The sequence below is a fragment of the Python bivittatus genome, unplaced genomic scaffold, assembly GCF_059951505.1.
Source record: "Python bivittatus isolate LINGU-HERP-01145 unplaced genomic scaffold, Pbiv_v1 ctg000410_np1212, whole genome shotgun sequence".
NCBI classification, from domain to species: domain Eukaryota; kingdom Metazoa; phylum Chordata; class Lepidosauria; order Squamata; family Pythonidae; genus Python; species Python bivittatus.
In genome coordinates this window covers 2,234,457-2,258,163 of record NW_028277067.1, presented here as the reverse complement: position 1 = coordinate 2,258,163, position 23,707 = coordinate 2,234,457, and the positions used below count along the sequence as shown (strand labels likewise).

At 40.3% G+C, this 23,707-nt stretch overlaps 1 protein-coding gene across 1 annotated transcript; it reads left to right on the top strand.

Annotated features, from left to right (window-relative positions):
- Positions 1–1,567: 1,567 nt before the first annotated feature.
- DCAKD (dephospho-CoA kinase domain containing) lies at positions 1,568–13,439 on the top strand. The gene is made up of 5 exons (XM_007437035.4): positions 1,568–1,700; positions 3,164–3,281; positions 4,622–4,825; positions 10,474–10,561; positions 12,500–13,439. Exons 2-5 carry the CDS (start codon positions 3,170–3,172, stop codon positions 12,780–12,782), a joined length of 687 nt encoding a protein of 228 aa, XP_007437097.1. The 5' UTR covers positions 1,568–1,700; positions 3,164–3,169; the 3' UTR covers positions 12,783–13,439.
- Positions 13,440–23,707: the final 10,268 nt, after the last annotated feature.

Here is a 23,707-nt window from a genome sequence, read left to right as displayed (position 1 = left end):
ACATGTGTTTATCAGCAAAAGATTGCACCAGGGAGTTGTAACCAATGCATCTAGAAGATGTGAGTTTGAGGAAATTTATACAGGGAATTGCATATAATTATTTTTCCTGGATCAATCAGTCAAGGTTTTTAAAAATGAATACATCAATGTCTTTATATTGCTTATAAATCTGATTCATTCTAATAGTGCAATCTTAAATATATTTACTCAGAAGGATGGTCCGCAATTATAAATGGGGTTTATTCCCAGATGTATGAGCATTTCACCTCAACAGGTGGCAGCACATGGACAAGCTGATCTTCATTCAGAATCTGAGTAAGGTTGAGCTTATTATTCCTTAGATGGGAAACCTAGGAAGTCCAAAAATTATCCTGGAAGAAGGAGAGGCAAACTACTTCCGTAACATTGCCAAGAAAACTGTATGGATGTATCCCTGTTATGTATCCCAAGCTTGACTCAAAGGACAAATTACCTGTAGATGGGCACAGAACTGCACCCTCGTGATTGCCTACTCATTTTGTAGTGAAAAAAATTATTTTTAATAATCTTAAACATGTCCTTTCTGAAATCAGTTTTGTTTTATGAGTAATTTGGCAAGTGCAAACAAAATATCAGTTATGAATATATGATCGTGACTTACATTACATTACACAACACCTTTGGCCCCTTTTTAACTCAGTGCTGTGTATCATCTGACTGGCTGAAATTCTCCAAGGCTTTCAGAAGTTTTCCAGATCTCTTATCTATTTTTAAACTGAATATGCCAGTGAATTAATTGTGTTTTTCTAACTCTCTTCATAGAGCTTAGGGAATTATACATGGTTATCCTCTCAAATGTTACCATCTCAGTAGTTCCCTAAGATTTGGCTGGTCAAAAGTCACTATGAGTTTAATGACTTAGCAGGTATTTAAGTCAGGGTCATTCCAATCAGAGTTAAAATCTAACAACATATTTTCAATCTATGAGAAAACAACTGGTTTTGCTTGTTTTTTAGTTTCAACTCAATTGCCAAACGAAGTGTCTTTTCCCCTGAATAGACTTTATTGTATACACCAAAGGACAAGACAGATTTTGTACTGGACTCTGCTTCAGAACCGATCTGAAATTATTCGGTTGCACCTCAAGGAAAGCCTTTTCCAACAAGCTCCTTGGAGATGTGTTGACCGTGCAGGTTAGGAATTCTGAAAATGTTAATCCCAAACTTCTAAAAGGCTGCTCGACAAGTACTCTGACCCCCAGTCTTCTCTCATAATTATTTCTAGAACTGGCCAATCTAATTGGGAAGAGGAATTACTTCCACCAGTAACCAAGCAGTGCTTCTATTGACTCAATAAGAAACTCAGTTTCTATCTCTTGTAAATATAATCCTCCTTAAAGCAATTTTGATATCAGAAAGCATATCTCAACCTCGGTATCCCCGGCAGCTCTTCATGTCTTTTCTTTGCTTGGCTTCACGCCTGGAGAAGTCAAGCCCAATTTGAGTAGCAGGGATTGGATGAATTCCTAGCGTCATGTCTTTCAGCCAATAAGGAATCCGAAAAGTGAGACGTGCGTGAAGCCCAAGAGGAAAGCCGTAGCAGCGTTTCGAAATAGGGGAAGTGCTCGAATGAGACTTCAGGGCATCGAACGCGGGCTGGAAGGGCTGCCACAGTATTCCTTCTTCTCTTGCATGGGAGAATAAGTTTTCTTCCAGGTTCTGGTGAGGCATGGGCAAGATTATTCTGAACATGGGCAGAGTTTCGTTTCTCTCCTCTCTCGCCCGGTCGGTGTTGAGCAACCGTAGCAGCCAGCCCTCTCAAATCTCCGTTTATATGAAAGGGATATCAGATTGCGTAGCGAATTTAAACCCAGCCCGCCCCTTCTTTTTACAGAAGTTAAGGTGCAAGTGGTATGAGTTCCCATAAGATTGCGTTTGGGTTCCTTTGTTGCATTTGAGGAAAGTATTGCTGGGTCTTTCAGTATTATTTGACTGAAGAACGCCAGTAATAGATCGGGATAAAGATACAGAAGCCCGTGCACGTTTGTATTATTGGACATAGTATGGGAATGGTTTGCCATTGCCTTCTTCCGGGGTATCCTTTCGATTTAATTCCCAGGCGAAAAGTCAGCCAAGTTTTGCTAAGCGGTACCATCCGTAGGGAATATTCCTCTAAAAGGAGCGCGGGGGAGGGAGGTGGGGGTGGGGGTGGGGTGGGGTGGGGTAGAAGTGGTTTATTTAACAAATCCAAACCTTGAAGCAAAACATAATATTCATAGTAATACTGTAATTTGAAATACGACGTCCCTGAGGTGGGGACATTATTAGCATATTTTGAGTAGTGCTTCCAGAAACTCTTCGTGGTACTCAAGTTGAGAAACTGTTTCACAACCAAACTTGAAGGACTTCAGATTTATTTTCCATGCTTAATAGATGCAGTAATGATTTGGGAATAATAAAATTAATTTGCAATTATCTTAATGGTATTGAAGAAGACAAATGACATTTTTGCTGCACCTGAGTACTCTGATCTGATTTAGGAGCTCTGAACAAATAGTTTGTTTCTCTGGAAAAAAAAAAAGGTGGGGAAAAGCCACCAGCTATTTTATGGGGAGAACTGTAAAATGTCTGTGATTTCCATTACAAAGCAGTTAACAGCTTGGGGAATAGAACAGCATTTCTAAAGTGTGCGGTCCAGCTTTCACTGTGGATGGGTGACATCCCATTGCTTCTGTGGGTGGGTGAAACTTGGCAAAAGAAAAATCTTTTTCTTATGCAACTTAATAAAGTTTACAGGCAGGAGGGCTGTGTAGTTCAAAGAAGGAAAAAAGAAGAGAGATAGGAGTTCTGAGATGTTTATCACAAGACATTTCTTTGGATGCCAAAGTAATTTTAAGGACCAAGGAAGCTCCCAAAGGAAGATAAGTGAGCGGAACTATATTTCACAAATGGATTTAAAAGTTTCAAAGCAATTTTTTGGCCAATGGTTTGTAATTTTTTTAATAATAGGAATTCAGACCTTTAAAAGTGCTTTTTGTGCTGGCTTTGTATTTGAATGTAAGATAGAAGGGTAGATGTCAAATTAGGTAAGAATGAGAATGAATATATCTCTAAACTCATGTTTTTCTTCTGTTTTTAAAAAGTTTACAAATTATCTCAGATTTAGTTTTCTCTTTCTTTTCCAGGGCAAGATGTTTTTGGTGGGATTGTCAGGTGGCATTGCATCAGGGAAAAGTACAGTAGCAGCTCTGTTGCAGGAATTGGGCTGTGTTGTTATTGATGCTGATGTTATAGCTCGTCAAGGTGAGTTTTCTATAACCAGCCTGAGTTTTTTGCTTGCAGATTGACTGTGATTTACCAGAGAACCACTATCTAGCAATCCTACAGAATCTCAAATGGAGAGATTATTGGGAATGGTTTCATGTTGCTTGCTTTTAAATATGACATTTCACATGCTTTGGAGCTAATGTACACGTTACATTTTCCTCTTAAAAAAGCCTCTGGTTTTCATCAGGTCTGTGGGGGTAGTTGGTATATTTTTGCCCCTGTATTGAATTTCATCTGGAAATTTTCTAACCATGTGTTTTATTTATTTACACACACACACACACACACACACACACAAAACACATGCTAACCATGGACAAGTAATATATAGGTATGAAAATTACCCTCTCTGTTTATTGCTGTGGGAAGGGGAGAAAATTAATGATGGAGAATTGCTTGTGGAGGTTAAGGGTTATAAAAACCCTTTCCCTGTTAACAAGGCCCTTACTCAGTTAATGCCTACTGCCAGACATACCACTGTTTGAAGAACAAAATCATGCTGGGAATTTCACTTGTTTAACTCCTTAATTAGGGTAAAGTTTAGCCTTCAGGATCCTTTAAGGTCCTTTGGGGGCTGGGGAAAGATGGGGGGGACTTATTTTGTGTGACCATAGTTGAGGCATCAGGAAAAAACTATCAGAAATTATTCCTCTGTGTTTATTTTCTTATTTCCACTTGCCCATCCCACAGCTCTTCAGTTATATGTATGATTTATGATAGTATTTGTAATCGTTTGAGAATCTAATATAAAAAAGAAAAAATGCTACATACCATGAGTCTTAATCTACAGAATTCATTGCCACAAGATATTGTGATATGTGTTGGCATTAGAGACTTTTCAAAGCTAGATTTCAGATGTAGCCTTGATAGCAAGAAATGCATCTCTGGCCACTCAACTCCAAATGGTTGATGATGAGAAGAATACAGCCATATTGCCTTGGATAAGTATTTCTGCAAGGAAAAAAAGGCCAATTTAGATTTATGATTGTCCAGTCCCATCAGACCATTTTTTGTGCAATTTTTTGTGCAAATTACGTTGGTCGGTGAATTGTTGCTGGAGGTGCAGGAGGACTAATGTGACATTTGGGAGAGAGGTTTGTCTGTTTCTAAGCATGAAGTCACATTCATGAGATAAGAGGCCATATAAATTGATTTAATAAATAAATGAAGTCATATTTTTTCCTTGCCTCCCTTCTTGTCAGCTGAAAGCCTTTGCAAAATATGTGAACCAGCTGAATACTGAATCTTTAAGGAATTTTTGGTGAAAATTTTTTGGAATTATAGCTCTTCTTGCTATAATGTTTCCTTTTCCTCAGTGGTCCAGCCATGCTTCCAGGCATATCAACGTATTGTGCATTCCTTTGGTCCAGAAATTCTCTTGGAGAATGGTGAGATCAACCGTGAAGCTCTAGGAAGTATAATTTTTTCCCAGCCAGAAAAACGTAAGCTGCTAAACTCCATCACTCATCCTGAGATCCAGAAGGAGATGTTAAAACAGATCTTGAAATACTTTGTGTTGGGTAAGCTGCTGGAGAGGTTGATTTTACTTTGTAGAATCCTTGGGGCATCCATCATGCTGAGAAAAATGATAACATCTCTGTTGGCCATGTGTTCATTTTCTTTTTATATGGCAAGAGAAGGAAGGGCTGGAAAGGCACCTTTGCTGGCTCCCTTTGTGACATATTGTTTGCAATCACCCTTTTACTGCTTACATCTTGACAATTCTCTCTTCTTTATACTTGCCCTTTGCATTTTTAGTCCCTTAATGTGGTTTTAAAGAGCACACACAAAAGAATCTTTGGGTAGCATTGTGCATAGTGTCATGGCTCCTGAAATGCTCAGGCATTTCTCCAGTACCCCCGTTCTCCCTGGTGCTCTTCTAAAAGCACCCTTTGAACTTGATAAGATAAAATAATGGCTTGACTGCTGGGATTTCTGCAATGTCTTTATATTTTCCCATTTACTTTTTGATAACTGTGAAAAATAAAGCCATCAAACCTGTCTGATCCAGTACCCAATAATATCACTGGCTGCTTTGGGGTATTGGGACAGAAAAGGGGGTGTCTGTACAAAAAGGAGCTGAAGTGTATTAAGGGCAGATAGGGAAATGGGGAAATAGTGAGCCTGTGCCCTACAGTTTCTAAGGCCTATAAAATTATGAAATGGAAGCATGTGAGAAAAGGGAAGCAAATTCACTGTCTTCAGACTTCCATTTTTCAAAACCCCTAATTTTTTTTACTGAGTAAATTCATTTATGAAAATTCTTTGGAGTAATTCAGGCCTCCTTGTTCAAAGCAGTAGTAATCAGAGTCTATAGTGCTTTATAAAGAATTTCTTAAGGAAAGAAATAGATAGGTCTAACCCCCCAAATCTGTAGATGTCAACAAAGCTTACTAGAAAACAGAAAGGTCACCCGGAAGCATCAGCAAATACAGTTGCTCGTATTAAGTATAGCTATAAGTGGGAACAAGGATGAACCCAAAGGCCTTCTGGGATGCAGATTTGAGGGTAAGGGAAGGGATGTTAGGGAAGGACTTTAGAGGCAGCAGTGGGCTCTGTTAAAATGTGTAGCCTGTATAGCTATTAGAGGGCAAAACAGGTTGGCATGAGACTATAATAGTTTTGTTTATGTATCTGAAATATCACATAAAGGCACAGTGTGTGTGAAACATATTAAAAAAACTCTGAGTTAAAGCAGTGTCAGCAGATGAGGAAGCTATGTTTAGATGCATTAGAGGCTTCAGTAGCTAGAGAAAACAAGAATATTTACATAGGCTATCATATTTTTTCATCCTGTGGAAAGAGGAGTCCAGGACTAAATCCAGGCCAACCACATCTGCTATATTAAGGTGGGAAATATAGTGGTGAACTTTGGGAAGTGGAGAGTGAGGGAGGAGCTGCTGCAGGATGTTCAGTGAAATCTTGACTTAGTAGAACCCCTGTTTAACAGGTTTCTAATGCAATGAAAAATCGACCAAATTTGAATGTGAACTTCACCCCCCAAATAACAGACAAGCCCACTGTTTCAAAAGTCTGTCTGGGCAGTTGTTAGTTCTGTCTATGCATGAGCATGCTTTCTTTTGTCTAGCTCTGCATTGCTGCCCGCCTTCTTCCTCTTGAATAAGGAGGGAGAAAAGAGATCCCAAGCAAAGAGGGTTCTTCACATCTCCTCAGCACATGCAAACTCTCCATCTTTTCTGAGACACTTTCCCAAAAGTTCCTCATTAGTTGCGCCAGGACCCTTGGACACTGGTTTCTGCTCTGTTGTTGCTCTCCCTTTCCCTCCTGCCTTGCTTCCACCCACTAGAACATAGAAGAGACCCCAAGCTGAGTGTCCCCTTCACATCTCCTCACCATGCTTGCACCCTCTGTCTCTTCTGTTCCAATTTCCAAAGGCAGCTTCTCATTCCTCACCCATCATCATTGGGATCTTTGGGCACTATTTCTGCTCATTTGCCTACTGCCCTCCCTGTCCCCTCCTGCCCTGCTTCTGCCTTGTTGAAGAGAAATAAATCATTCTGAGCCAAGCATCTCCTTGATATGTGCACACTCTTCATCTCCTTGCAACTTTCCAAAAGCCAAACCTTCTCCATGCATTCTCCAGTGCATGCTATTGGGCTCCTTTTCCCTCCATCCCCTTTCAAGAATCATGGTCCTCTCTCTCTTTCTCCCTTGCCCCTTATATTTTTCTCTTTTTCCATCTTTGGAAAAATTGACATTTGGCTTTAATAGATATCCCTTCCCAAGTTAAGTTCCATTAACTTGAGGTTTCACTGTATTTCATACCAGTCTGTATAAACAGAACTACACTTTTGAAATGTGTAAGGGTATTTCTTGCAGAGACTGGCATGCCATCTTCTGTACTAAGAATTCAGGAAAACTGACTCAGTCCAAGTTTGAAAACCCATTTTATTTGCAGGAGTTTTTATTTTTTCTTCTTGAATTGATTGATTGATTATGTGCCACCAAGTCATTGCCGACTCTTAGTGACCACATAGATAGATTTTCTCCATGATGATCTGTCCCTAACTTGGTCTTTCAGGTCTTCCAACAGTGCACTCATCACCATTGGGCCAATCCACTTTGCTGCTGGTTGTCCTCTTCTTTTCTTTCCTTTCACCCTTCCCAGTATCAGAGACTTCTTCAGAGAGCTAGGTCTCTGCATAATATATCCGAAGTAGGATAATTTGAGCCTGGTCATTTGTGCCTTGAGTGAGAACTCTGGGTTGATTTGTTCGATGATCCATTTGTTTGGTTTCTTGGCTGTCCATGGTATTCTCAAGAGTCTTCTCCAACATCAAAATTCAAAAGCATCAATACTCTTCCTATTATGTTTCTTCAAAGTTCAACTTTTGCTTCCATAGAGTGTCAAAGGAAATACCTTGGCTTGCACAATTCTGATCTTTGTAGGTATAGATACATCACAGCATTTGAATATCTTTTCCAAGACCTTCATGGCTGATCTGCACAGTGCTAGCCTGCAGCATATTTCTTGACTGCTTGTTCCTTCGTTGTTGATGGTTAAACCTAAAAGGCAGAAGCTATCCACCAATTTGATATCTTCATTGTCATTTCTAAGGCTGGTTGTTTTACCTGTTGTCATTATTTTGGTCTTTATATTTAATTTTAGTCCCATTTTTTCACTGTGCTCCTTGACTTTTATTACTAGAGCTTACAGATCCTTTGCATTTTCGGCTATCAGATTAGTGTCATCAGCATAGTGCAGGTTATTGATGTTTCTTCCTCTAGTTTTAAAATCATAGTCATCTTCTTCCAATCCAGCTTTCCTATATATACATTCAGCATATAGGCTGAATAAATAAGGGGATAGTATATAGCCTTGTCACACTCCTTAACCAATCTGGAGCCAGTCTGTTTTGCCATGTTCTCGCCATACTGTGGCTTCCTCACCTGTATATAAATTTCTCATGAGGACAGTGAGGTGTTCTGGGATTCCCATTTTTCAGAGCACATTCTACAGCTTGACATGATCAACACAACTGAAGGCCTTTCTATAATCAATGAAGCACATAGTGACTTCTTTTTGGTATTTGTTGGCTTTCCCGATTATCCAGCATGCATCAGCAATAATGTCTCATGTTCCTCGGCCTTTTCTAAAACCAGCTTGAACATCTGGCATCTCTTTTTCCATTTGGAAAATGGATGATGTTGGATGTTGGATGATCCTAAGCATTATTTTGCTAATATGTGAAATTAACGGTATTGTACAATAGTTTGCACACTCTGTTAAGTCTCCTTTTTTTGGCATTGGAAGGTAGACTGACCTCTTCCAATCTGTTGGCCACTGTGTCGTTCTCCAGATTTGCTGTCATAGCTTGGTTAGAACCTTTACTGATTCTTCTTCTGTTGCATGCCATATTTCTGTGGTAATGATTGGAGTGCTGATCTAAGTTCATCTTGTATTAGAGGTTCCTATAAGTAGGGAATATCTTCTAGGGTATCTTGGATGTTGACATCTCTACTGTATAGTATTTCAGTATATTCCTTCCATCTTCCTTTGATCTCTTTTGAATCGGTTACTATCTGTTCATTGGCATCCTTAGCATACAAATTGTAGGTTGGAACGTCCTTCTGAGTTCAGAGATCTTTTGAAAGATTTCCTTGTTTTTCCATCTCTGTTTCCATCTTCATTGTCTTTACAGATGTTGTTGTAATACTGCTTCTTGTATTCTAACAGCTCTCTGAAACTCTTTGTTAAGTTTCTTTCTAAGATTTTTGTCTTTCTTGGCTTTGGCTTCTCTTCTCAGCAATTTCCATGGTTTGTTCTGTCATCTAGTTTGCTTTCTCTAGTTTCTTAATTTCTGACAGGCTCTTTTCACACTCATCCTTAACAACTTCTTTAATTTCATTCCATAATTCTTCTGGTTCTCTATCAGTGAGTTTTAGGACTTAAGAGTGATTCCTGATGTTCTCTTTGAAAATGGTAGGTATATATTCATATTCTTTAGCTTAACTTGGAACTTGCATATGAACAGTTTGTGATCTCTTCCACATTTAGCACCTGACAATGTCTTTGATGCTATAATTGAGTTCCTCCACCTCCTTTGAGTAGCAATATAATCAATTTGATTTCTATATACTCCATCTGGTGATGTCCATGTAGAGTGGTGTTTTGGTTGTTTGAAGGCAGTATTAGCTATGAAGAAATCATTGGACTGGCAGAAATTAGTATGTCGATTTCCTGCTTCATTTTGGTTTCCTAATCCATATAATCCAACTATATATTCCTCTTTCATGTTTCCAGCTTTGGCATTCCACTCTTCAGTCACAAGCAGCACATCTTGCTTGCATGTTCTGTTGATGTCAAATTGAACTTGATCATAAAACCCATCAACCTCTTCTTATTCTGCTTTGGTGGTTGGAGCATAAATTTGAATGATTGTCATATTAAAGGGTTGTCCACAAAGTCTAATTGATATTATTTAGTCACTGATTGCATTGTAGCCAAATACAGGTAGTCCTCGGATTACGATGGCAATTGGGACTGGAATTTCCATTGCTAAGCTATGTGTTCATAAAGTGAAACATCTCATGACCACATCACTTAGTGACAGCAAACCAGGCAGTCCCCATTGCCGTTGTTAAGCAAGGACTGTGTGGATTGTTAAGTGAGGACCTCATGTGACTGTGACATGGGAAGAGGCACTGAAACTATGTCCCAGGCAAGCAGGCCAGAGGGCACTACGGACTATGGGTGGATGGGTGGGTGCTGTGGAGGGTGATATGGAGTATAGGTGGTCGAGTGCTACAGAGTATGAGATCCCCATGCTGCCTAGGGGCTCCTTGTGAGAAAAAGCGGCAACATCAGGAGTGACTTGCAACCTCCTGACAGCTTTCCCTTTGACTTTGCTTGTGGGAAGCCAGCAGGGAAGGTCGCAAATGGCAATCACGTGACCGTGGGACACTGCAACTGTCATAATCGTGAGCCAATTGCCAAGTGCCTGAATTGTGATCATGTGACCATGGGGATACTGGAACAGCCGCAATTTTGCAGACTGGTTGTAAGTCCCCCTTGTTGAACGCTGTCATAACTTTGAACAAGTGGTCATAACCCGAGGACTATCTGTACATATTTGCAACATTATACAAAGTTTACTGCCATTTGAAAAAAAATGTTTCTAGTAAAACTTTCACTGTATTTTTCCAGGCTACCGATATGTGATTCTGGATATCCCTCTCCTCTTCGAAACCAAAATGCTGAGCAAGTTTATGAAGCACACAGTTGTTGTGTATTGGTAAGGAGAGTACTGGGTGAAATATTGTATAATGTTAAAGACTATTAGTGCTGATCATTTAGATGGAATGAAAGACGGAGAATGGGCTATGTAATGTATTGTTTTCCCCAAATGGAGGTAGGAATAAAAGGTATTTTCAGGTAACCATTAAAAGAATATTTAACCCAAGTTAGAGCTGAAAAGGCTAAAGGTAATGGAATTGTCCTTATGAGTTGAAGGGCCATTGAAATGGAGTGGAGTGGTTTGGGGTCCCTCCCACAGAACTGCAACTTTTAGAATAAAGCCATATGACTTGAGCTCTCTTCATCCAGTTTTCTGCATTTCAGTAGTTTTCTGAATGACAAGCCTTTATCTGTGAGGCTTTTGGATCTGGCATTAGAATCTCAGTCTATTTACAAAGGCAGTGTCTTTCAGTGTAGCATACTAGATGCATACTGCAGCTACTACTTTGTGTGTGCAGCTACTCATAATGAATGTATACGTTCTAGTGGCCACTTGGATCATTCTGTGTATTCCTGTAGGTGGTTTGGAAGGAATGTGTATTCTTCTTCCCCTTCTAGCTATTAGTATTGCTACTACTATTATTGCTACATCCCAGTGTCAACAAGTTGTATAATGTTCTTCCTTCTGGTAAGCCCCATCACGCTACAGATAGTCTCAGGGAAGGCACATATCTGCTGTAATGTAGTTCAGCTTCTTTCTGCAAGACCACCTCCTGATATCCAAGGAGGCGAAGCACAGGGAAGCCCATTGACAAAATTACTTCAGCTGTGTTTGGAGAGAGGCAGTATGTCTCATACTGCTATCCTGCATCTCGTGGATGTGCTGAGCTTTCTGAAAGTTCAGCCTTCAAGAGAATGGTGCATTGAAACTGAGTAGGACCAGGTGACTGAAGCATCACACTTTCTGAGTGGTACATTCTCTTAGTAGTCACTGCCTTTGTACCTGCATATACTGGCTTTTATGTGCATTATGAGACCAAGGACCAAGACATTTGAGACTCATGGGTGTTGGGAGTAACGCCTTAATTCTTTCTTCCTATTATGCTTGTCATACACATTGTTGCCCTTCCACTATCAGCTCCTTCTCTTTCTCTGCGCCCGAATGATTGCTTAAGAATATTGCATACAGTGTGTAAATGCAAGCATATGTAGTTCATTTCCTGGAAATAGTTCTTAACTTATCTTAGATGTAAATGGAAGCCAAAGTTATTCCCATAACAGTTATGCCTCTGATTGCAATACTTTATACTTTTCACTAGTGCAAAACATTCAGTTACATGGGAGAAAATAAACCATGGTGTTTGGGGATTTCTTTGGGAAAGAGGGTGGGAGAAGGAGCACCATTAATTTCTTTCATAACAGAGAACTCAGCTGGAGCCTTCGCAAAGGAGCTTTCATCTGTCAAAGAAACCTGTCTTCCATGTCTTGTGTGACTGGATTTGTGTGACATGCTAAGTTATAAACCATGGTTAACAAAACACAGTAGGTAGGTTACATCACACCAAGCCAAAATCAAGCCAATCACGTTATAGCTTGGAGAGATGTAAATCTTGGTCATAGTGAAGTGAGGGCAAGATAGAGAATATTGGAAACTGTTTATTTAGATCACTGGTGGGCAGTCCAATGGCCCAAGGAACAATGGTTAATTTCTTCTGGTGATCAGCTGTTACCGCTGGGAAGTGGGGAGAGTCATAGTTAAAGCTTTCACTGCTACTACCATTGACAGTGACAAACCTAATCAGGGTTGTTGCTTCCTGTTCACTAATAACATTGAGGAAGCATTTGTCTTGCCTGCAGTGAAATCACTGGAGGGAGAGAAACAAGGTGAAATCTTTTCTTCTCCCAGTGATCCTGGTCTACGTCATGGATGCCTATTATAGATACACTTTGAAGAGAGTTTGATTTTAACGGAATTCCTTTTCCTTTCTTCTGTCAGTGACCCACAAGCTCAGCTGTCTCGCCTGATGCACAGGAATGGGCTGACTCAGACAGAGGCAGAAGCACGCATTGCTGCCCAGATGCCCCTTGCTCAGAAGGTCAAGCTGGCTGACCATGTCATTGACAACTCAGGAGACGCTGAGGCCACCAAGAGACAGGTCCTGGAATTGCATGCAGCTTTGGAGGACTCCTTGGACTTCCTTATAGTGCGCTTATTGGCTGTTGCAGCAACAGCAGGAGTTGGAGGCTTGGTGTACTTTCTGATACAGAAGCTTGTGTGAGAGAGTGTCCTTTCTTTATCAAAGAGGACAGAGGAAATCTAGACCTTTAATTGGCTTTGCTATCTGAATGCAAAACACTCAAAAATTCAAGCAACAGTCTCGTTAAAGCCTTTCTGATTTTTTTCTCTAAAAATCTCAGTGGAAAGAGGCTGAATCTGAAGTGATTCTTTGCCTTTTTCCCCCTCTTTCAAAGTGCTTGCACAAAAGATTGATTATGAGTGAAGATGGAATTTGGGTGGGGACTTGGATTAGTAAGTGGAGGCAGAACTTTTGGCCTGCTAGGTTGAGAGGCAGTGATTGGGGAGCTAAATGAATTGAACAAGCGAAGTATCAAAGTGCTCTTCTCATATTAATTTTTGGCATGAGAATAGCTACAACAGTGCTTTTTTTGGGGGGGGGGGAACCTTATCCTTCAGATGGATGACATCTACTGACCATCTCTTAGAAATGTTTACTTTGGTGGCTTCTTCAAGGATGTAGTCAGCATAAAATACTAATTCTACCAGAATGGGTGAGAAGCACATGGTACCAAAACACCACCTACAAGGAAATGAGGAATCAAACCTGTAGACTTTCAGTAGGACATTGTGCTGCTTCATATTGTTTAATGTCATTTTATTAAAAAGACTAATGTAACCCAGTGTTATATAACCAGCATATCTGACAATACAGTCCTTTTATTTAACATTATAAGATGGATATAAGGAAATGTAATGCAGTTCAGGTATTTTTTAAACTTCCTGTAGTTAGAGAATCTTTATCATGTGGCGTGTCTGCAAAGGTTTTGTGACAGAGCAGCAAGATTTCCATAAGTATTAGCTGCCTAGAGTCACCTTGTATGAGATGGGTGGCTATATAAATATGATAAATAAATAAATAAAATAAATGCAGAGAAATTTCCAGAGTGTACTTTTAAAACAAAAACCAGGCTGATACATACTCATATAATCCTGCACATATAGTTAGAGAACCTTGGAACATACCTAAGATACTCTTGTAACTGCGCATTGGGTGAAAAAGCCAACAATGATGGCCAAGTAACTGGCTGCAATCAGATTGTTGCTCATGTAAAGTTGCTAGCTGTTGCTGATGTATAAAGAAATTATAGGTCACAGTAAGAAATTCGTTATTTTGTAATAGCCCAGTGGAAATGTATATAAATAGTGGAAGAGAGTAAAGTTGTAGTTGGGCTCAGCTCCCAGCAAGTCCAGTTTTGCATTCTAGGGCAAACTAGTCTAGAATGTCCTCATTCCAGAACTGTAAACAGTATCCAGATAGCATCAGGAAATTAATAATGGCTTGCAGGCAATATGCTCAATAAATTCAAAGGCAGTCACTTGTATTTCAGGACTGTATGGCTCTGTGAAAACAGGTATTAGTGTAGAGAAATGCTTGACTCATATTCTTGAAAGCAATAAATGTAGTAAATTCATTTGTAAATTCGGGCTTACTCTCTTACACGCTCCCAGTTATTCCTCTTTGATACAAGTGGAGTTTCACAGCTGCATCCATAAATATGAAATGGTCAGGTAACCGGACTCTCTTTTAAAGCTGGGAAATGTGAGATTTGAAGAGCGCTGCACACAGGACTCAAAATGCTGGACTAGGGAGAATGCATTGGCGTGGTCACATTTTTTTCCCACAAATAACAACCTGAGTTTGCCATGTTGGCAGGAGCCAAGAACAATTCTGGTTTCCTCAAGAGTATATGTATGGAATGTTTACATACTGGTATGTCCCTTCTTTTGACCACACAGCATTTTCAAATGGGTGCTTCAGGCGTATGCTATTTGTAGCACTCATTTTCTGCATCCCCGTCAATGTAAATGCTGAGGGAAGGGGTGGGTAGCAGTTGGGACAAAAATCTTGCACAGGGTTTGGAGGATTTCCTAAGACACAGGGAAGCTAAAGGGCAGACAACAAGGAGACCTAGGAAAAGATGGAGAATGAATCACGGATTGAGAAAGAGGGAACCTGTACGAAGGAAAGCAGAAAAATGAGGAAAAGAGCAAAAGAGACTGGGAACTCTTGCAAGAAGACGACGGAGGAAATTGTGCTTAAAATGGGCGCTTCCTTTTTCTACCCAGTCTGGAAGCCATAAGTGACATGACTGGAGAGGGGCATCCTTGGAGTGAGTGGGGCCTAAATTCCGCCATGGGGTTCATGTTATACAGACCATGTTTCCTTTTTTTTCATTTGGGGGTGGTTAAAGAGCAAAGCAAGACTTAAGATACTACCCTGTTTATTTTCACTTGGGGCATGAGGGTGTTATATGACAAAATGAAGTTTAAAGTGTCCCCAACCTTGACTGAAAAAATGGTTCCAAATATTTCAGCTCTATACGGAGGCCCCAGTGGGGTGTTGGGGTTGCATGTGGTTCTTAAATGTTCCACACGTGGTTTAAACTTAGATATTAAATGCTTAGGGCTAGATGGGAAAGAAGAATAAAGTGGGGGAGTTGTTTTATTATTGACTCCAAGTCAAGGGAAACCCTGACTTTGCTATAAGGGGTAACAAAAAAATTAAGATAGTGGATGCAACTGTATGATTGAAGCCCTGTCCCTCTTTACATGCAATGCATGTGCAACGTGTAAGGGAATGGGGCTTTGGTTGCAGGGTTGCATCCACTATCTTAATTTTTGTTTAACCATTCCCATGTAACCTACCCTGTGGGTGCTCTGATTGCAGGGTTGGAGAGTGCAGACCCAGGGAGCATAAGATTGTAAACCTCCATCTTCACATTGGAGCCTTCCTGATGTGTTGGACTTCACACTGGCTTATAGGAGTTGTAATCCAACACATGGGACGCGGTGGCGCAGCGGCTTAATGACGCTGAAAGTTGCCAGCCAGAAATGATTGACACTTCAGCGGTTCGAGCCAAGCCTTCGCGTAGCAGAGTGAGCTCCTGCTTCCTCCCCTAGTTTCGGTCAACCCAACAGTTTGAAAACTAACGTGAGTAGATAAATGGGTATTGTCACTCCGGTGGGAGGAAAAATGCTGGCGGCGCCTTGCAAAAAGGAGTCGGGAGCAGTTGCTGGTAGTGCGGAAGCCGTGCTCACCTGAAAAAGGCGCGAAGCAACAGAAACCCCGCCTCCTGCGCTCACCAGCTGGGCTCTGCTCTAGGAAGGAGGCTCTGGCAAACCACTTCCGAAACACCTTGCCTTGAAAACTGCAAAAAAAAAGGACTCGTCCAAAAAAAGCAGTCACTGCAGACTTGGTAACGATTGAGTGCAGATTAAAAAAAAAAAATCCAACACATGGGGAAATCATCAGGATGGATGATATTGTACTAGACTGATAAGGCCTTTGTCCTGAAAAAGGAAATTCTGAGAATTGTAGCTTTTACAGTTAGTGCGGCATTGTGGCCCATCTAAGATAGCTAGAAGGCATTGTATGGCACACAGAATTCCACATTATTATTTTGAACTAATCAGCCAACTATTTAGCTACAGGCTTTAATAATAAAGCAGTGGAACACATGTGAAAGTACAGGCAGGCAGCATTTTGCATATCCAGGAGAGGGCAGTGGTGGCCTAATTTCACTCTAGCTGGGTAGACTGTTCCAAGAGCAGAACTATTTTATATTTTGTATTTCTGCATAACCAATCTATAGAACCTGTGTTCTCCCATAGAACATGTAAAAAAGACTGTGATCTCTATATTATAAATTTTCTCTGGATAAATGAAGCAGAGAAGCCCTGTAGTCAGCACTTTAGCTTGACCTTTGCTTTGGGGAAGTGACCAAATAAGGAAAATGGTGGGTAAAAATTAGGTTAAGTCATTTGACATTAATTGGCTTTGCTACCTCTCCCTCTTGGCTTAATTCTTGCTTTTGCCATCAGTAACTAATCCACTGGACTGCTGCTACTTTCATAATGCAGCTGTTTACATTAAAGGCCAAACTGAGAAGAGTCTGAGAAGTTGAAATGCATAAAATATTGAAGAAGGTGGGAAATAGGAAAGGGACACAGAAGTGAAGGAGAGAAGCAATTAGGGAGGAATTGCATGGAGTAGATGGGCTCATGAAAACATTTCAAGCTTCTCTAACTTGGTGTTCTTCAGAGGCATTGCACTGTAGCTCTTGGAATTCCCAGCCAACTTGGATAAAATGCAAATTCTAGGAGATGCCACATTGGGGAAAGCTATTGAATGACCATCTGGATCAGGAAACAGACCTTTTAAACAGCAGTCACCCAGTGAGGCCTCCTGATTGCTGTAAAAGCTTTTAAATTTTTTGATCTGAGATGAGAATTCTCCACCCCCACCCCAGAAAGGGTATTTTCCCAGGACACAGTAGTCAAGTGTTTTATTTATGTAATTAATAACCCTCTTATATAATCATTAAAAAGTAAAATAATCATTAAAATGTAATTCCAAAGCATGGATACAGCAAGATAAAGAAAAGTACAGAAGAGAATAAAACTCTAGCTTTGCTGGTTTCAGAGTAGCTGAATCTCCCATTTGTATACAAAAGGTTTGTCAGACATATGAAGACTTTGTGCAAAGGAAATCCACTGTTTTCCATTTTTTTGATGATGGTGGTACTGAATTGTACCTATTTGTGTATATTTTTCTATGGACTACTAGAAATATTATAATTTGCACATCCTGGAATGTGTACGAAGAACTCACGATCTATTAATAAAATGATGGAGTAGACATGATCCTCTCTCTCTGTACATAGCAGAATTCTTTGTAAACCATAGTCAGACTTGGATTATTTGGTAAGATTTACAAAGGTAATTATAATATATTTAGGATAAAAAACTATTTTTATGCTTCAGCTGTAACATAGCAATTGTCTGGTTCAGACCCAAGATTTTCCAGCCAGATTCCTCCAAGGACTAACCATGAAAGATAGTAGTCTACCAGCTAGATGACTTCTTCCCTTTAGATAAAAAAACCCCTACTATTGGCTGGCAAATTGTTCTCCCAAAAGTCCCCCAATGAGCCTGAGTTGCAAGAAATAATATATGTCATTTTCAAAATTCCGTATCTCCCAAAATATGTCTGATAATAGATATTAAAGCCATGGAAGTCATGGAAATGAAGGTGACAATTGTCAAACAGATCTATAATTGAGGACCAATTTAGGGATGGGCAGGGTTTTTCCTTTATCCCGAACTTCCCCAATCTGGTACATTGCAGAAGTTTGAAACTATAGCTTCCAGATTTCTCAACCAGCATGGCCAAAGAGTTTTCTGTGGGCTGCATTGCTAATACATCCAGAGGGTACCAGGATGAGACTTTTCACCTATAGTATGTCTAGATATAAGAACAAGTTTTCTAGGAGAGGTCCAAAGTAGGCAACAGTGAAAGAAAAAAAATCATACTGATAGAACAGGTTCCCCAAAGTTAGGAGGCCAAGGCCACAATTCAAAAAGTAGAGGATAGAACCAGGACAAAAATGGTTAATGTCATTTATATATATGTTTGTTACATTTATATGCTGCTGAATCTTTAGATTCATGGTAGTATTAACATTTACAATTACTCTCCAGTCAGGTGTTTAGTACTATAATTTGTTCCTTCTGCCCCATTAAAATTACAACTTGGTAACTTTTAGAGGTACCAAGAGGCCCCACCCAAGGCTTTTGGGGGCTTCATATGGATCCAGTGGCTCAGGTTGTGCTCCGCTGGTTTAAAATGATGTTCCAAACAGTAAAATATTGTATGCTGGACCATAAAAGAAGCTCCCCTGCACTTCCAATAGATCTCAATAGGATAAAGAATTTGCTATCAACATAATGCAGTGTTGTCCAAACTTGGCCACTTTACGATGAGTGGACTTCAACTCCCAGAATTCCCCAGCCAGCCATGTCCACTCCCAGAATTCCCCAGCCAAGTCCACTCATCTTAAAGTGGCCAAGTTTGGACAAACTGACAATGTATCTTGCTGGGATACAGTCAAGTTTATTATTGTCATAGTCCTTGAGTTCTGGATATTTTATTAAGAAATCTAAGAGTGGCCTTGCCCTTTTGTTCTTGATTTTTATCTGCCATTAAATGTAGGAGACTGTAGGAATCCTTGCAGGGAACAGGGCCATTTAACAAAATTGAGATACAATATTGAGCTGTGTCTACTACATACAGTATATACATCTGTTGTATAACTTTTAGCAACACAGTAAATAGCATTTTATAGAAGCGTAGGAAGTATGGCGTCTGTTGAGCAGGAGCGATTTTTCAGATTTATAATAAAATTATTTAGATAGTTTAGTTTAATGAATTTACTAGGTCACTCCAGAACCAAATTCTCTAGATAGTGTACAATTAATTGCTTCCTTTGTTTTGCAAACAGCTGATTTTACATCTTGGAGTTGTGTGATGACAAAATATTTACACCACGTCATAAGCTCCGGAGCAGTTGCAACATTTTCAAACAATTCCTCCCAGAATAGTTTTGTGAAGAAAGAGCGTATTGCAGGATTCACTAAAAAAGATGGCCTGGCATCAAAGAGTTGTAAAACAGTGCATGAGAATAACACAGCAGACTGATCGTTGATGGCATATGAAAGCTCCCTTGGATGTGACAAAAACATTTATGATCTTGGTAAGGTGTAGCATTTCGTTCCTCAGCGGTATCGTGGTTGATTTTGAAGTGCTGGAACTTATGATGGGTTGCAAAGAAAATCCCTAATTATGCACGTAGGATACAGTTTTTCTATTATGTATACTCTGAAGTATTATAAATTTCATCATAAAACAATATTCAAAAGCAAGCAAGCAAAGAACCCAGTAATAAAAAACCTTCTGATTAAGTTTACTGGGCATGATAGGGCTATCAGATCTGGGTTGCAAAAATCTGCATAACATTAAATTGGAGCAAAGAATGTGTTTTCTCTATCCCTTAGCTACCATCTACTGGGCATCTGGATTTTTGCAGCCTAAATCTTCTAGCCATGACAAAAGGCAGTCCTCATTATGAAAAGGGGCAGCATGGCTACCATCTTAATGGATAATTACTTGAAAGAAATTCCTTTGAACTTAGCAATGCTGTGTTCTCATTGTTTGTTTGTAAAACACATTGTTTGCATTCATGCAACATATTAAGCAGTAGCTCACTGATCCATGATTTATTGATTAAAGTAATATTAATTAGGTTTATGCAACATGCAAAGCCTGAAACCATAATTCCCAAATCACAATGGCTAGTTTCACAAAACATTCTAAGCCCAAACCAAACAATACAGATTATGGCTTGGTGCAATGTGAGAAGGTTTGAGCCCATTGCGGCTTGTTTAAAAACATGATTAAGCCAAACCATGGCTTAGCTCAGTGTGTGAACCCAACCAGTGAGGTTTAATAGAAGATTTTCAGCCAGATGAGTTGGAACTTTTGGCTGTTCATTAGAAGTGCAAACAACATGCAGCAAAGGAGTGCTACATTTTAAGGTGCTAGTATCAAATTGGCACCCCATCAGTGGGTAAGATGCATCGTGGCTCTAGTTATTTTTCTCATTCTCTGACTTTTGAAAGCCTCCTTATTATTCATGGGCTTTCCTGTGCAAGGAGATTCCCTTTCTTTTTCACAGCACCCAGCGAATTATGCAATGGCCCCTGGAATTACCCTCCCCTGCATTTTTTTCCATGCCTTTTTGATTAACAGCAGAAGGAGGTTTCATTATGACTTTTCACTCTCACACACATGTGTATCATTTCCCCCCATTACCAAATCTCTTTTCAGCACTGTGACATGAAGTACAATTGACTGAGCAATGCTCGAAGTTCTCATCATTACGAGCATTATTTATAATTAGACAAGAGACTTTGGCTCCATCAATTATGGACCAGTCTTGCTCTCCAGGTTAATATCAGGATCAATGAAAAGCAATGTAGGGAGGTGCATTAAGGAAAGGGTTTATGGGGGCAGATATAGTAATAATGATCTCATTTGGAGCATTCCCTTCAATATTAGCATTTCCCTAATATTTTCATCTGAAGCATCCGACTAAGAACCACTTAATCAAGTTGCTAAAGGGTGGAAGTCTGCTTGAAAGCTATTGTTTGCCTGTCTACTTGGTTCTCCCCTCCCTGTTATTTTCTGCTTGGTTTGTTGGCAAACGAAACTATTGTCTTCTTGCAGCAATTTAGCTTAGGTTTGGTGATAGTTGCTTCAAGGACTTTCAAAGGCATTCTCAGTGCTGATCCGTGCCATATTGCAGTTTGGTAAAGGAACTGATTTCCAGATGGGGGCTACCTGGCTTGGTTGAGTAATTCAGATTGTACAAAACTTCCTTTTAGTAGCCTAAGATGGATATGAGCATTTCTTGCACAATATTTTGATCTATCATTGCTCTTGGGACCTTGATTGTCTGTGATATTGAGACCGCTATTAGGAGATCAGAAATAGATCTTTCTTCTTGTTATGAAGAAATTAAGGCTAAGGTATGATGGGATTTGTTTGGTTTTGGCTTGGTGAAATGTATTAAGTTAGTTATTGTGGTTTAGATATTTGGTTTATGGCTTAGTGTTACGTGGGATCCCAGCTTTGTGTTGATTGGTATGATATTATCCCAGCTGTTTTGCAGCAGCACACTTTTCCCAGGAGCTGTGACTATGGGACAAGTAACTTTTAAACAATGCATAAATGAAGAGACAAGTTCCACCTCTCAGATGGGCAAGACAGCTGCAGCTGCTATGTGATAGCTAACTTAGCCTCCTAGAATTATGAATTGGGAGGACCATTTAGGTCACCCAGGGAACTCCCTGCTTAGTGCTGGAATCCACATTAAAACATCCCAGACAGATGGCTGTCAAATTTCCACATGAACACATGCAGTGGCAGGAAGCCCACCACCTTTTTGGATAATTGGTTCCACTGTCAAACTCATGCTCAAAGAAGTGTTTTTCCCCCCAAAACATTTTAGTATGGTTTCATGGAGGCAAGAATAATTTCTAATGGGAAATGGATCCAAATAGCACTGCACAGCCACAGCAGAAACTTCTTAGAAACTGCAGTCTAAAGGAAAAGGTTGCCCAGAAACAGGTTTGCTGAGGTTTCCAATCAGAGCAGAATCTGAAACAAATTGGCTCAGCTCCCCAAAGTTATGAGAGTTGGATCTGGAGCCAATCCCAAAGTGGTGTCAAACATTCCTCTGGAAATGTCCATGGCATTCAAGCAAGCCATTAGACTGAATTAGTGGCTGTTTCAGGCAGCAGATTCGGGAGCTGTGAAAAGGGAGGAAAATGTGGAATCCTTGGTGCTCTCTGAGCTTGGTTGTTTGCTTGCAGACGTTTCATTACCCAATTAGGTAATATCATCCGTGCTAATGAGTGTGGGTGCAATCCCACACTCACTAGCACTGATGGTGTTACCTAGTCGGATAATGAAACGTCTGCAAGCAAACAACCAAGCTCAGAGAGCACCAAGGATTCCACAGTTCATCCCTGAGCTACATATATTCTTTTCTATTGGAAGGGAGGAAAATGTTATATTTGTTGTTACTGCATTTGTGCTTGTGGGGAAGGAATTAAAACTCACTGGATGCTTGTGCCAAAATAGTTCGGTGGCGGGGGATGATGCCATTATCTGCTCTGCACTGAATCCATTCCAGTTTTGAACTATATGCTTTTAGGACTCAGGAGTCATTGGTTCTTCTAATAAATGCAAACTGCAGTAGTGCATGATACATCTTTCCTTTTTCACATACCAGATTCAGAATACATTTATAACAAATGAATTGATTTTTGCCATGCAGACACTGAATGAGATGACAAAAATTTGTGATAAAATCGGCTGTCGTGGTAAAGCAAGGGTGTAGAGCTTCAGACTGAAAAGTGAAAAGTGCCTTGGAGTAGGTATGGACATGTGCGCTTCACCTGTTGACATTTCCTAAAAGAAGCTGCAACTTTTCCTGGGCTCACATGGTTAACTTGTGAACCCAGGAAAAGACACATGTGAATTAAACAGGAGGCAACAGGATGTGGCAAAGTAGTTTGGGGTGGGCAGGGTACACTGTCAGTACCTCCTTAACTCAAACTATGTGATCAAAGTCCCACCCTTTTTAACATGGTTGTGGGGCTTTGATTGCATGGATGTGGCTGTCCTCTTTACTTTTTGACCTCCCTGCAGATGCCCCTGGTGGTTTGCCACCCAAATTCTGTGGTGATCTAGAGTAGTGTTTCTCAACCTTAGCAACTTTAAGATGTCTTTAAGATGCATGCTGGCTAGGGAATTCTGGGAGTTGAAGTCCAGACATCTCAAAGTTGCCAAGGTTGAGAAACACTGATCTAGAGGGTGCACAAACACCAGACTTGGGACTGCATGCAGAATGAGGGCCATATTGGGTCCTCTACCATATCAGAGCCTGGTGAGAATTCAGTTTGAAAAATACAGATGGAACTTTCCTTGTTTTGCTCTGATGAACCCTGTAGGGATTAAGTGGAAGTGGGTGCGTTTAGAGACTGGGTGAATGTTTCTTAACCAAAGATTGACCTCTTTTGGAATGCTAAACACTGGGCTCTTGTTCACTGGAGTGACAGCAATGGGAACGCTGGAGCATCTCTTTAAAATCCTTCCAGATCGATCGGCTGTCTCTGGATCTAAGAATATGTGGCAGTGTTAGCAGTGGTCCCTTGTCTCTTCCTGCCTCCTCTTGCTTCCTTAATTGAAGTTTGTTTGAGAACATCCTGAAAACACAAACCAAATATTTAGTTGCTGCAAATTGGCACTTCGGATCAATTACTCGTTGATTTGACAAGTGTCACTTTCTCCCCTGGCTATCGCATCCCTTTGGGCTCAGGTATCAGCATCTTATAGCATACAAGTCCCCCATCCCCATCCCTGATCTGATGCTCTCTTTGCAAGCACGTTTTTCATCAGGCTCAGCAATCTATCACCCAAGCTAAGATGAGATTTTCAATGAAGAAAAGTCCTTCTTTGCTAATTCTTTGCGTGCAGACCAGTGTCTGCCAGGAACTTTC